This window comes from Somniosus microcephalus, chromosome 32 (genome assembly GCF_052327205.1).
Source record: "Somniosus microcephalus isolate GS21.2 chromosome 32, FLI_Smic_1.0, whole genome shotgun sequence".
NCBI classification, from domain to species: Eukaryota; Metazoa; Chordata; class Chondrichthyes; order Squaliformes; family Somniosidae; genus Somniosus; species Somniosus microcephalus.
Genome location: NC_141018.1, coordinates 16,209,815 through 16,224,868, shown reverse-complemented (window position 1 = coordinate 16,224,868; position 15,054 = coordinate 16,209,815). Strand labels below are relative to the sequence as shown.

The 15,054-nt window shown below is 47.3% G+C and overlaps 1 protein-coding gene across 7 annotated transcripts in view; it reads left to right on the top strand.

Moving 5' to 3' along the window:
* LOC147097294 (GRAM domain-containing protein 2A-like) overlaps positions 1-9,087 on the top strand; it is a 96,280-nt gene extending 87,193 nt beyond the window's left edge. For 5 of the 7 annotated variants that reach the window (XM_085972129.1, XM_085972130.1, XM_085972134.1 and 2 more), the window contains 2 exons: positions 1,006-1,113; positions 6,803-9,087. In XM_085972129.1, the coding sequence (XP_085828255.1) occupies positions 1,006-1,113; positions 6,803-6,806 (112 nt within the window). In that variant the 3' untranslated portion in view covers positions 6,807-9,087. Of the gene's footprint in view, positions 1-1,005; positions 1,118-6,802 lie in introns of those variants that run through there. The other 2 variants (XM_085972131.1, XM_085972135.1) reach the window with 1 other exon arrangement.
* The last annotated feature ends 5,967 nt before the right edge of the window (positions 9,088-15,054 follow it).

The window sequence follows — 15,054 nt, the reverse complement described above, 5'->3', positions numbered from 1 at the left end:
AAACATTTAGAGATGTAACAGGTTTTAAGCAAGTACGGAGGCAGGGAAAGGGGGGAGGGGAGGAAAGAACAAAAGGGCTCAACATTGAGTTCAACAATTTCAGATCATAACTGCTCCCAGTTTTTCGGATGGCAGCTGTTGATTCTGCGGTTCCCATTGACACCTCCTCTAGACCCATCCTTTGTTTCTTAACTTGCCCCATTACCGTCTCCTTTCGCCTCGCACCATCATCCCTTTTGTCATTTAATCTCTCCTGCCTTCCACCCTATTGCAGACCTTCCCTTTTGTTCTTTCCTCCCAGCCCCCTTCCCCTGCCTCTGCATTTGCTTAAAACCTGTTACATCCAACGTTCCCGCTAAGCTGCACGGCCACGCAGCGGTCTGGAGGTCCCGCGCAGACCGCTCACCGGCTTTTATATAGAAGAAACCGCGCAAGCGCGAAAATTTGAATGGCCCCGCGCAGCCAGTTAAAGGGACCGCGCACGGAAAAATGTAAGAGGGAACATTGGTTGCATCTCTAACTTTTTCCAGCTCTGACGAAAGGTCATCGACCTGAAATGTTAACTCTGTTTCTCGCTCTGCAAATGTTGCCTGACCCGCTGAGTATTCCCAGCATTTTCTGGTTTTGTTTCAGATTTCCAGCATCTGCAGTATTTTGCTTTTGTATAAGTATGGCCTATGTCGGTATGTAGAATTGTGACAGGCAGGCATAACAGAAACAGCATTCCGGAGTGACACGTACAGGAACAGCAAGTATATGCAAGACTTTAAGATTCCAACAGACAGAAAATCACGGGCAATGCGCCTGTGGTTTTCCGATATGTGCAGAGTTGCACAAAGTTTATCCCTTGATCTATTGTAGATGGTTATCCAAGTTTGAAAAGCAGTTGGCTATTATTGTTAAGGAAAGAAGTTAATTTCAAACTGACTCCTGTGTGGAATGTTGGGTTATATGTGTAATTTAAATCCTGTGGATTCATCAAACGGCGAATGTATGTTTTTCTAGAGTCCTTATTCTGTTGGCATCGTCGATTTACATGACGTTCAGAGTTTTCTCCCTGGAGCAACAGCTGGGACTCCTGGACGCAGTATCCCAGTCACCAGCCCACAAGAGGTAAGCCCAGTGGCCAATATCTGATCGATGGCCAAAATATCGGTCCAATGCCCACTCTCCGTAGCCAGGCAATGGAACATGGGTCCGGTGCCTCCCCCTGTAATCAGGCAATGGAACATGGGACTGGTGCCTCTCCCTGTAATCAGGCAATGGAACATGGGTCCGGTGTCTCTCCCTGTAATCGGGCAATGGAACATGGGTCCGGTGCCTCTCCCTGTAATCGGGCAATGGAACATGGGTCCGGTGCCTCTCCCTGTAATCGGGCAATGGAACATGGGTCCAGTGCCTCTCCTGTAATCAGGCAATGGATCATGGGTCCATGCCATTCCTGTAATCAGGCAATGGATCATGGGTCCGGTGCCTCCCTGTAATCAGGCAATGGAACATGGGTCCGGTGCCACTCCCTGTAATCAGGCAATGGAACATGGGTCCGGTGCCTCTCCTGTAATCAGGCAATGGATCATGGGTCCAGTGCCACTCCCTGTAATCAGGCAATGGATCATGGGTCCATGCCACTCCTGTAATCAGGCAATGGAACATGGGTCCGGTGCCACTCCCTGTAATCAGGCAATGGAACATGGGTCCAGTGCCTCTCCTGTAATCAGGCAATGGATGGGTCCATGCCATTCCTGTAATCAGGCAATGGATCATGGGTCCGGTGCCTCCCTGTAATCAGGCAATGGAACATGGGTCCGGTGCCACTCCCTGTAATCAGGCAATGGAACATGGGTCCGGTGCCTCTCCTGTAATCAGGCAATGGATCATGGGTCCAGTGCCACTCCTGTAATCAGGCAATGGAACATGGGTCCGGTGCCTCTCCTGTAATCAGGCAATGGATCATGGGTCCGGTGTCTCTCCCTGTAGTCAGGCAATGGAACATGGGTCCGCTGCCTCTCCCTGTAATCAGGCAATGGAACATGGGTCCGGTGCCTCGCCCTGTAATCAGGCAATGGAACATGGGTCCGGTGCCTCTCCCTGTAATCAGGCAATGGAACATGGGTCCTGTGCCACTCCCTGTAATCAGGCAATGGAACATGGGTCCGGTGCCTCTCCCTGTAATCAGGCAATGGAACATGGGTCCGGTGCCACTCCCTGTAATAGGCAATGGAACATGGGTCCGGTGCCTTTCCCTGTAATCAGGCAATGGAACATGGGTCCGGTGCCTCTCCCTGTAATCAGGCAATGGTTTTGGTCCAACGCCCACTCCCACATCATCAGCTAGAGGAACACTTATACGGGGGTAATTTTAAAATCAATGGACAGAAAATCTTGTTCGATACCCTCTCCAGGTGAAAGTATCATGAAGGCGGGTGATCCCTTCACAGTGAGAGGGTGGGGGGGGGGGGGGCTGCCGAGATCATTAGCATTCACTTCATGATCCAAGAGATATCTGACAATTTCCTGATGCCGATGGTTGCTGGCTTCGTGCAGCGACACCCAGCCACAGTAGCGTTTAGGATTTGGAGGTCCTTTGTGGGAGTCTGATTTTTGTATAATTGGCTGTATACTCTGTTAGTTTAACATTTGTATAATAAAAATGCAATTAAGTGGTGTTAAATTTCTAGGGTCTCTGGTGTAGTGGGGACAGTTGGTAAATAAAGCGCCCTAGAGTATACCTGTAACTGGGGTATTGAATAAATTTTAAAATTAATTAAAGGAGTAAGTCATGGCAGGAGAGTTCAGACCCGTGTTCTGCTCCTCTTGCTCCATGTGGGAAATCAGGGACGCTGCCAGTGTCCCTGACGACCATGTGTGCGGGAAATGCATCCAGCTGCAGCTACTTGTAGAGCGCATTGCGGCGCTCGAGCTGCGGGTGGATGAATTTTGGAGCATGCGCGATGCTGAGAGGGTCGTGGATAGCACGTTTAGCGAGTTGTTCACGCCTCAGGGTAGGGCTGCACAGGGGGTGACCATCAGGTGGAGCAACAGAGGCAGGCAGGAAGTGCAGGGAACCGCTGCGGACATCCCCCTTTCAAACAAGTATACCAAGTTGGATACTGTTGAGGGGGATGACTCACCAGGGGAAGGCAGCAGCAGCCAGCTTCCTGGCACCAGGGACGCTTCTGCTGCTCAAAGGGAGGAAAAAGAGTGGGAGAGCAATAGTGGTAGGGGATTCTATCGTAAGGGGAACAGATAGGCGTTTCTGTGGCCGCAAACGTGACTCCAGGATGGTTTGTTGCCTCCCTGGGGCCAGGGTCTGGGATGTCACTGAGCGGCTACAGGGCATTCTTAAGGGGGAGGGTGAGCAGGCAGAGGTCGTGGTCCACATTGGGACCAACGACATAGGAAGGAAGGGGGATGAGGTCCTGCATCAAGAATTTAGGGAGCTAGGTAACAGATTAAAGAGCAGGACCTGGAAGGTTGTAGTCTCTGGATTACTCCCAGTGCCACGTGCTAGTAAGTATAGGAATGGGAGGATAGAGCAGATGAATGCGTGGCTAAAGAGTTGGTGTAGGGGGGAGGGTTTTACTTTCCTGGATCACTGGGCCTGCTTCTGGGAAAGGTGGGACTTGTACAAGTTGGACGGGTTGCACCTGAACCAGAGCGGGACAAATATCCTTGCGGGGAGGTTTGCTAGCACTGTTGGGGGGGGTTTAAACTAACTTGGCAGGGGGATGGGATACAGAGGGGAGCTGAAATAGGGGGTGATGTGCTGCCAATTATAGAGAAAAAAACAAGTCAGCTTGGTAGACAGGGCAAATATATAAGGGCAAGGCTGAATGGCATCTATTTTAATGCAAGGAGTCTTGCAAATAAGGTGGATGAACTGAAGGTGTTGATAAACACATGGGAGTATGATATTGTTGCTATCACGGAGGCATGGTTGAGGGAGGGGCAAGACTGGCAGCTCAATATTCCGGGGTACAGAATCTTCAGGCGAGACAGAGGGGGAGGTATAAGAGGAGGGGGTGTCGCAATATTAATTAAGGAGTCAATTACTGCAGTAAGGAGGGATGATATATTAGCAGGTTCCTCTAATGAGGCCATATGGGTGGAGCTTAAAAACAAAAAGGGGGCAAGCACTTTGCTGGGAGTGTACTATAGGCCTCCAAACAGTCAGGGGGAGATAGAGGAACAGATATGTAGGCAAATCTCAGAGAAATGTGCAAATAATAGGGTAATAATAATGGGGGATTTCAACTTCCCCAATATTAACTGGGATAGTCAGAGTGTGAAAGGCTCAGAGGGTGTAGAATTCTTAAAGTGCATCCAGGAGAGCTTTTTGAGCCAGCATGTAGAAAGTCCTACAAGAGAGGGGGTGGTACTGGACCTAATTCTAGGGAATGTGGCCGGCCAAGTGGAAAAAGTGCTAGTAGGTGAGCACTTTGGTGATAGTGACCATAATATGGTAAGATTTAAGGTGGTCATGGAAAAGGACAGGGATGGGCCGGAAATAAAGGTTCTAAATTGGGGGGAAGGCCGATTTTAATAGGATAAGGCAGGATCTGGCCAAAATGGACTGGGATCAGCTACTTGTAGGAAAATCCGCATCGGAGCAATGGGAGGCTTTCAGAAGGGAGATTGAGATCATACAATGGCAACATGTTCCCGTAAAGGTCAAGAGTGGTTCCAAAAACCACAGGGAACCTTGGATGTCAGGGGATATACGTGAATGGATTAGGAAAAAAAGGAGGGCTTTTGGTAGATACAAAAGGCTAAAGACAGAGGAAGCCCTAGAGGAGTACAAAAAGTGCAGGGGGATACTTAAAAAAGAAATTAGGAGATCAAGGAGGGGCCATGAAATAACACTGGCGAGCAAAATAAAGGAAAATCCTAAGATGTTTTATAAGTATATTAAGGGTAAGAGGATAACTAGGGAAAAAATAGGGCCCATTAGGGACAAAAGTGGCAATCTGTGTGTGGAGCCGGAAGATGTAGGAGGGGTTCTAAATGAATTTTTTGCATCTGTTTTCACTATGGAGAAGGACGATGTAGACATAGAAATAGGGCGGGGGGACTGTGATATGCTCGAACATATTAACATCGAGAGGGAGGAGGTATTGGCGGTTTTAGCTGGCCTAAAAATGGATAAATCCCCAGGCCCGGATGAAATGTATCCCAGGCTGCTGTGTGAGGCAAAGGAAGAGATTGCGGGGGCTCTAACACATATATTCAGGACCTCTCTGGCCACAGGGGATGTGCCAGAGGACTGGAGAACCGCTAATGTAGTACCATTATTCAAGAAGGGTAGTAGGGAAAAACCGGGGAACTACAGGCCAGTGAGCCTAACATCAGTGGTAGGAAAATTATTGGAAAAAATTCTGAGGGACAAAATTTGTCTCCACTTGGAGAGGCAAGGATCAATCAGGGATAGTCAGCATGGCTTTGTCAAGGGAAGATCATGTCTGACTAATTTGATTGAATTTTTTGAGGGGGTGACTAGGTGTGTGGATGAGGGTAACGCAGTGGATGTGGTACACATGGATTTCAGTAAGGCCTTCGATAAAGTCCCGCACAGGAGACTGGTCAAGAAGGTAAGAGCCCATGGAATCCAGGGTGCCTTGGCACATTGGATACAAAACTGGCTTAGTGGCAGAAGGCAGAGGGTGATGGTCGAAGGTTGTTTTTGTGACTGGAAGCCTGTGGCCAGTGGGGTACCACAGGGATCGGTGCTGGGTCCCTTGCTGTTTGTGGTCTACATTAATGACTTGGATATGAATGTAAAAGGTATGATCAGTAAGTTCGCGGATGATACAAAAATTGGTAGGGTGGTAAATAGCGAGGAGGGTAGCCTCAGTCTGCAGGACGATATAGATGGGTTGGTCAGATGGGCGGAACAGTGGCAAATGGAATTTAACCCGGAAAAGTGCGAGGTGATGCACTTTGGGGGGACTAACAAGGCAAGGGAATACACAATGAATGGAAAGACCCTAGGCAAGACGGAGGGTCAGAGGGATCTGGGTGTGCAAGTACACAGATCCCTGAAGGCGGCGGAACAGGTGAATAAGGTGGTAAAAAAGGCATATGGGATACTTGCCTTCATTAGCCGAGGCATTGAATATAAGAGCAAGGAGGTTATGATGGAGCTGTATAAAACACTGGTTAGGCCACAGCTGGAATACTGTGTGCAGTTCTGGTCACCACACTACAGGGAGGATGTGATCGCGTTAGAGAGGGTGCAGAGGAGGTTCACCAGGATGTTACCAGGGCTGGAGCGCTTCAGCTATGAAGAGAGACTGGGCAGATTGGGTTTGTTTTCCTTGGAGCAGAGGAGGCTGAGGGGGGACATGATTGAGGTGTACAAAATTATGAGGGGCATAGATAGGATGGATGCTGAGGAGCTTTTTCCCTCAGTAGAGGGGTCAATAACTAGGGGGCATAGATTCAAGGTAAAGGACGGGAGGTTTAGAGGGGATTTGAGAAAGAACTTTTTCACCCAGAGGGTGGTTGGAGTCTGGAACTCACTGCCTGAAAGGGTTGTGGAGGCAGAAACCCTCACAACATTTAAGAAGCATTTGGATGAGCACTTGAAATGCCATAGCATACAAGGCTACGGACCAAATGCTGGAATATGGGATTAGATTAGACAGGGCTTGATGGCCGGCGCGGACACGATGGGCCGAAGGGCCTCTATCCGTGCTGTATTACTCTATGACTCTATGACTAAATAATTTGCTGAAATTGACCTTTCGAATGTCGGCTGCATTACCGTGTGATGTACTCACCTCCACGTCTCGTTACATTCCAGGTAAAGCACATCCTTGAGGTTCCATTGAAACTGTCGGCTCACAGTGGCTCTGGAATGGGCAAGGTGGAAGCCACTGCAACACTGAGACTCCATTGCCTCTCACAGGTTCTCTGGATGGGAGTAGATCGAAACCATCGTCACTTTCCTGCCTACTTTTATCAGAGAGACCACGACTAGCAGTGTTTCCATTGCACGATGACAGTACTTCATGTACAACACGAAGCCTTCACTATGATGTAGAAATTAGACAATAGCACCCGATGAGCAGCCTGATTTATTTTTTTTGGACTATCTAAAACATAACTTCAAGGGAATTTCAATCTGGGATAGCACCCCATTCAAAAGATTAAAATGTTTCAGAGCTTACTTCTGAGATCCTAGTCCCAGCTCAATGCTTGAGCTGAAACAGATGATCCAACATTGGGGTAGGAATGGACTTGAGAGGTTTACTAGTTCTTACATCTATTGGAAATTGGACAACAGTGTTTAGAACTCCAGGATAAGCTGTTGATGCTAAGGTATCTCTAGTGCTGCTCATTGAGAGCACTGGGGTTGGTTGAGCACTAGAAAGCTCTACTTTATCTGATGTGGCAGAAGAGACTGTATCAGTCTCATCCATCAGACTGTGTCGCGGACAGCACTTCATCACTTGAAGGGGTGGAATCTACATTGCCCTGGTCTGCACTTTACAAAGAGAGGTTTCAGCCACCAACCGTTGATCTAACTGTTCCTAGAAGCTACTCATTGACATAGCCTAGAAACTGCCTCAATTTATTTATAATCGTTGCTTATCAGATGCTGATTGAATATTATTGTACACTCCACTTTCTGAGAAGAAACTTTTGTGACTGTTTACATTATAAAAAGATCCATTTTGGGATTTTGAGATGAACATTACAATAATGAAAACGAGGCATTATATTTGCTCAACGATATAATGGGATAGCATCTATTGGATGATATGGCATGGGGACATGTCCTGGAGAGAATGGGAGAAGGACAGGTGCTGGAGAGAATGGGAGAAGGACAGGTCTTGGAGAGAATGAGAGAGGGACAGGTCCTGGAGAGAATGAGAGAAGGACAGATCCTGGAGAGAGAGGGACAGGTCCTGGAGAGAATGGGAGAAGGACCGGTCCTGGAGAGAATGAGAGGGGGACAGGTCCTGGAGAGAATGAGAGAGGGACAGGTCCTGGAGAGAATGAGAGAGGGACAGGTCCTGGAGAAAATGAGAGAGGGACAGGTCCTGGAGAGAATGAGAGAAGGACCGGTCCTGGAGAGAGAGGGACAGGTCCTGGAGAGAATGGGAGAAGGACTGGTCCTGGCGAGAATGGGAGAAGGACCGGTCCTGGAGCGAATGGGAGAAGGACTGGTCCTGGAGAGAATGGGAGAAGGACAGGTCCTGGAGAGAATGGGAGAGGGACTGCTCCTGGAGAGAATGGGAGAAGGACAGGTCCTGGAGAGAATGAGAGAGGGACAGGTCCTGGAGAGAGAGGGACAGGTCCTGGAGAGAATGGGAGAAGGACAGGTCCTGGAGAGAATGGGAGAGGGACCGCTCCTGGAGAGAATGGGAGAAGGACAGGCCCTGGAGAGAATGGGAGAAGGACCGGTGCTGGAGAGAATGGGAGAAGGACCGGTCCTGGAGAGAATGGGAGAGGGACAGGTCCTGGAGAGAATGGGAGAGGGACAGGTCCTGGAGAGAATGGGAGAGGGACAGGTCCTGGAGAGAATGGGAGAGGGACAGGTCCTGGAGCGAATGGGAGAGGGACACTTTCTGGGAGCATAACAAATCTAAGAGGAGAACATCTACTGAATGGCATGGCAGGAAGACAGAATGGCAGAAGGACATGTAATAGAAATGGTAAAAAATGTTGGGGAGATATGAAGTATGCATGACAAGATGATCTGTCACTGGGTATGGTCGGAGGAGTTTAGCGATTAGATGGTGTATGCTGAGCAGGATAAGAGGGCATAGAACTGGCAGGACTGGTGGGATTGGATATAACAGGAAGACATGTAATGGACAGTGTGACTGCACAATTATGGTATGAGGTTACAACAGCCTTTTGTGTGCACAGTACACATTTCTGATGATCAGATACTACAGACTATAACATAAATGGGGAGTGAGCTATAAGCTGAGCACTCATTACTTGGGCTCTGTGAGCACTGACACTCGAAACAGAGAGATGCCAAGTTTGATCATCATAAATCTTTTATCTGTTTTTCTCATTGTTCAACAAAAAAGGTCAATGTAATAAATACAATAAAGATAACGTTTATTTGTTCATGCGATTTTCTCAATGTTTCAATTCATTTATGCCAACTTTTTTAATCATTCACATGAAAGGGTTAATTCTGGGGTGGGGAGGGACTTCCCCATTGAGAACTCTGAAAGAAATTATACTTAGGAGGGGTTCGCTTCTCTGCCCCCCTCACTCCCCCACATGTAGTTCCAACACTCCGAGGGAGCCGTGTCTGGCGGTGTTACTGGGCTACCTTGGGAATTCCACCTAAAGCTCCTCTGGTTAACCCAGCAACGACCTACATCTGCTGACGACAGACGTATGTCCCATTCTGGGCCTAGTGAAGGACTCGGCACAAAAGAAGCAACCAGTGTGGCCCTCCTGTACCCTGAGGGGAGAGGCAAAGACATTTTCCTTGGCCCAATCGAGACCTCTAGCTCCCCTCTTGGAGCAGAAGGTGCCTGCCCCTATTATTAAGTGACCCCAACCTCAGGATTTGGGATGAGGTCAATGGAAGATGATCGTATTGTGGTACTTCGATGATGGGGAATTTGTTCTCCATGGAGTCTGATGCGATACAGAATATAAATTCATGCGCTAATTTGGCCCTTAGCGTTAGGGGGGATTAAATACGTGGGGTTACGGGGATAGGGCTTGGGTGGGATGACTGTCGGTGTAAGGACCGGGTGCTAGGGTTTGGATGATCAGCCATGATCTCGTTGAATGGCGGAGCAGGCTCGAAGGGCCGAATGGCCTACTCCTGCTGCTATCTTCTATGTTTTTATGTAATTGTTCACAGATTTCCATTGAGATTTATATAGAGAGGGACAGGGACACAGCCTTTTGCCAGGGAATGGAATATATAGAAATGACTTCCCAAAGGCTCTTCGCCACCTACAAGGCACAAGTCAGCAGTGTGATGGAATTCTCTTCACTTGCCTGGATGAGTGCAGCTGCAACAACACTCAAGAAGCTCAGCACCAGGCTGGACAAAACAATCCGTTTGATCGACACCCCATCCACTACCTTAAACATCCACTCCCTCCACCACCGGCGTACCATGGCTGCAGTGTCGACCATCTACAAGATGTACTGCAGCAACTCGCCAAGGCTTCTTCGGCAGCACCTCCCAAACCTGCGACCTCTTCCACCTAGAAGGACAAGGGCAGCAGGCACATGGGAACACCACCACCTCTGCGTTCTCCTCCAAATCACACACTATCCTGACTTGGAGATATATCACTGTTCCTTCATCGTCACTGAGTCAAAATCCTGAAACGCCCTGCTTAACAGCACTGTGGTAGTACCTTCACCACATAGGCTGCAGTGGTTCAAGAAGAAGGCCCATCACCACCTTCTCAAGGGCAACTCGAGATGGGCAATAAATGCTGGCCTTGCTCGAGATGGTCATATCCTAATGAATTAACAAAAAGGTAGACATGTTGGTCTTCCTTGGGCGTATAGAGGAGAGAGATGCTCCCTTTTCTTTGGATGGTTAGAGAGTGAGGATTAAACACTTCAATTTTAATCTTAACTGGGAATCAGGAAAGGCAGCCTGTGGAGATGAGGCATTTCCCTCACAGAGAGGAAGGGGGAATAAGTCAAAACATGTTCTACCTTCCTGGCAGTTGTAGGATGTCATTAGGAGAGGTTTAGAAACACGCGACTAGCTCATACTTTTGGCTATGAATGGTCTGCAATCTGGTACAGAAGTTTGAGCCAGTGCATTTTCTGTCACCCCCTTGGGTAGTAAAGAGGGTTTGATGTCAGCGTGACATTGATGAGGTAGATTCTCCTCCTCTGTGGTGTCTGGGGAATGGTCAATTTCCAAACACAAAGGAGAAGACAATGAGCCAGAGACCTGTGACTCAGCATCTCTGTCCCCTTTATATTGCCCAGAGAGGTGGAATGCTTGTGTGGGATATTTCTGTAATGAAGTGAGAGGTCTCAATGGGGACACCTACCTAATTCTCCTGAAGGAGCGCAAGTGAGTATCCAAATGTCGGGGCACCCAGAAGAAGTTGCCGGTAGCCCTTGCATCTGGTGAAGAGGAGCTGATAGTTGAAGACAGCAAGGCTGAGGAAACCTAAAATGGTCAGTGACAGGGTCTCGATGAATTCTTGGCCATTCCAACATCTGGATTTCCATATCACCCGCCCACCCCCTCAGCTCCCGATTGTGGACACAGGTCCCTACTAAGGGGCGAGCCTATGGTTGGAGAATATCAGGCCAACACTAGTGATCTGAACCTGTTTAGTAGAAAGAGAGGTCTGAAAAACTGGCAGAGCTAAGCAGGCTCCGGTAATCCAGGAGTATGGTGGAAGAAAAAAAGCAGGTCGACGCCAAGGGTGCAGCCCACCCGGCCAGCAGTGTTCCGAAGGTGGGGAAGGGGTCCACTAGAGCCTTTGCCAGTTTATCATGCTACCTCTTCTACCTATCAGACTCTTTGCTATCTCCCTTTAGCTACTCACACTTTTTCTGTGTCCCATATACGTCTTTCATTTCTTAGACTTCACTCATTTTCCATCCTTTTGTCTCATCACTTTTGCCATTTAATCAGCTCCTGTCCTCCAACTAAACTTTTTGCAGCTCATTCTATTTCTTTTCCTGTACATGTGGTCATTGTGTGGTATCCTTCAGTTCTGAGGAAGGGTTTATGCCCAAGACGGCAACTTTTGTTCTCTCCATTGATGCTGCCTGGCCTGCGGAGAGTTTTCCCTATTTTGGTTTCAGATTTCCAGCATCTGAAGTATTTCGCATTTTGTTCAACATTCATAAATCTCTGACAGTTTTTGAACTAATGAGATATAATTATCCAGTGTCAGCTTGGCTCAGTTGATAGCAAGTTCCATCTCTGATGGAGAAGGCTGTGGGCTCAACTCTCCCACTCCAAAGCTTGAGCACAATAAATAATCTTGCACACTGCTGCAGTACTGAAGGAGTGCTACATTGTCAGAGGTGCCATCTTTCAGATAAAGATATTAGCCTGGAGCTTCTGCTCGGAACGCAGTCGGAGACTTAATCTGCCTGTTCCAGTGATTCCGGAGGGCATTCATAGAATGATAGAATTATACAGCTCCAAGTGAGGCCATGAGGCCCATTGTGCCGGCGCTGGCTCTTTTGAAAGAGCTGTACACTCCTCTTGCTGTTTCCCCATAGCTCTGCAAAATGCAAAGCGTGTTAAAGATCCCTTGGTACTATTCAACAAAGAACAGGGAGTTTGCCCAGTGTTCAGGCCAGCATTCTTCCCTCAACCAACACCACTAGATTACTGGTTACTCGTTTCAGTGCTGTTTGTGAGATCTTGCTGTGCGCAAAATGGCTGTCACGGTTACCTACATAAAACAGCAAATGCGCTTCAAAGCAATTTGTTGTATGTAACCGATGGGACATTGCTGAGAGGCGTGATGAATGCAATTTAAAAAAAAGAGGAATCTTCCACTCTCAGCCAAGGCCAGTTAAAAAGGCTTATTGTTCAGTTTTATTTTTCACCTCAGTTGCCAACTAGTCCTGGGTTAGACAGACAAAGACAGATTCCCTTGTAATACTGGGTGCAGAGCCCATGATAAACCATCACATTCACACAGAATAACCGGCTAACATAAATCACTGTACCACAACCAGAAACAACAGAGCTGAGATCATTTGATATTGGTCTCTGTTCACACATTAACAACGACAACTTGCATTTCTATAGCGCCTTTAACGTTGTAAAACATCCCTCGGTGCTTCACAGGAGCATTATCAGACAAAATTTCACACCAAACCACATAAGGAGATATTAAGACAGAGGTGTTGGTACTTGGTCAAGGAGGTAGGTTTTAAGGAGCATCTTCAAGGTAGAGAGAGAGGCGGAGATGTTTAGGAAGATAATTCCAGGGTTTCGGGCTTCGGCAGCTGAAAGGCATGGCCGCCAATGGTGGAGCGCAGGATGTGAAAGAGGCCAGAGTTGGAGGAGCACAGAGATCGCGGAGGATTGCAGGTTCTGGAGGAAGTTACAGAGTAAACGAGGACAAATGATCAAACAGCTTTCATCAAACATTATATTTGATGCGGTCAACAAACAGCGCCTCATCAGTCACTGCATTCCAATACAAGGGTATATCTTGCTTTTTATATTTTCCTGTCTGGGTGAGGTGGGGGGGGGGGTGGTGGGGGGTGGGGGGCGGTGGGGGGAGTTACGGTGAAGAGGAACTGGGGTCCTGCACTCAAATTTCCTTTCCAATGACCTAGTTCAAAGTGACTTTATCTCGTGTAGTTACGCTGTGTGGAATCAGCACTGTTATCTGTATAAAGGTAGGAGGCACTAGTATTGGTTCTCAATCACACACTGACATTTTCAGCCTAACTGGAGAGATAAGATTTCAATTCTTCAGACAGCTGTAGCCACTGATTTAATTGTTTCTTAGATTTATGTATTTATAGAAAGTATATCACTTTCTCGTTTCAGTCTGTTTATTGCACAATGTGTTGAAATTACTTTTCATCAAATGGCTGTACTTTTTGCCCTTTTTAACATAGAAACATAGAAAGAAGCATAGAAAAAATAAGAGCAGGAGTCGGCCATTCGGCCCTTTGAGCCTGCTCCGCCATTCAATATGATCATGGCTGATCATCTATCTCAATACCATATTCCCGCTCTCTCCCCATACCCTTGATGCATTTTGTGTCTAGAAATCTATCTATCTCCTTCTTAAATATATTCAGTGACTTGGCCTCCACAGCCTTCTGTGGTAGAGAATTCCACAGGTGCACCACCCTCTGAGTGAAGAAATTTCTCCTCATATCAGTCCTAAGTGTCCTACCCCGTATCCTGAGACACTGACCCCTCGTTCTAGACCCCCCAGCCAGGGGAAACACCCTCCCTGCATCCGGTCTGTCTAGCCCTGTCAGAATTTTATACTTTTCAATGAGATCCCCTCTCATTCTTCTAAACTCTAGTGAATACAGGCCTAGTCGACCCAATCTCTCCTCATACGACAGTCCTGCCATCCCAGGAATCAATCTGGTGAACCTTCGCTGAACTCTCTCAACGGCAAGTATATCCTTTCTTAGGTAAGGAGACCAAAACTGCACACAGTACTCCAGGTGTGGTCTCACCAAGGCCCTGTATAATTGTAGTAAGATATCCTTGCTCCTGTACTCAAATCCTCTTGCAATGAAGGCCAACATACCATTTGCCTTCCTAACTGCTTGCTGCACCTGCATGTTTGCTTTCAGTGATTGGTATACAAGGACACCCAGGTCCCTCTGTACATCAACATTTCCCAATCTATCACCATTTAAATAATACTCTGCCTTTCTGTTTTTCCTACCGAAGTGGATAACTTCACATTTATTCACGTTATACTGCGTCTGCCATGTATTTGCCCACTCACTCAACTTCTCTAAATCACCTTGAAGCCTCTTTGCATCCTCCTCACAACTCACAATCCCACCTAGCTCCGTGCCATCAGCAAACTTGGAAATATTACATTTGGTTCCCTCATCCAAATCATTGATATATATTGTGAATAGCTGGGGCCAAGCATTGATCCCTGTGGTACCCGACTAGTCACCACCTGCCACCCCGAAAAAGGCCCATTTATTCCTATTCTCTGTTTCCTGCCTGTTAACCAATTTTCAATCCATGCCAGTATATTACCCCTAATCCCATGTGCTTTAATTTTGCACACTAACCTCTTATGTGGGACTTCTGAAAATCCAAATACACCACATCCACTGGTTCTCCCTTATCTATTCTACCAGTTACATCCTCAAAAAACTCCAGTAGGTTTGTCAAACACGATTTCCCTTTCATAAATCCATGTTGACTTTATCTAATCCCGTTGATATTTTCTAAGTGTCCTGTTATCACATCCTTTATAATAGACTCTAGCATTTTACCTACTACTGATGTTAGACTAACTGGTCTGTAGTTCCCTGCTTTCTCTCTCCCTCCTTTTTTAAATAGTGGGGTTACTTTTGCCACCCTCCAATCTGCAGGAACTATTCCATAATCTATAGAAT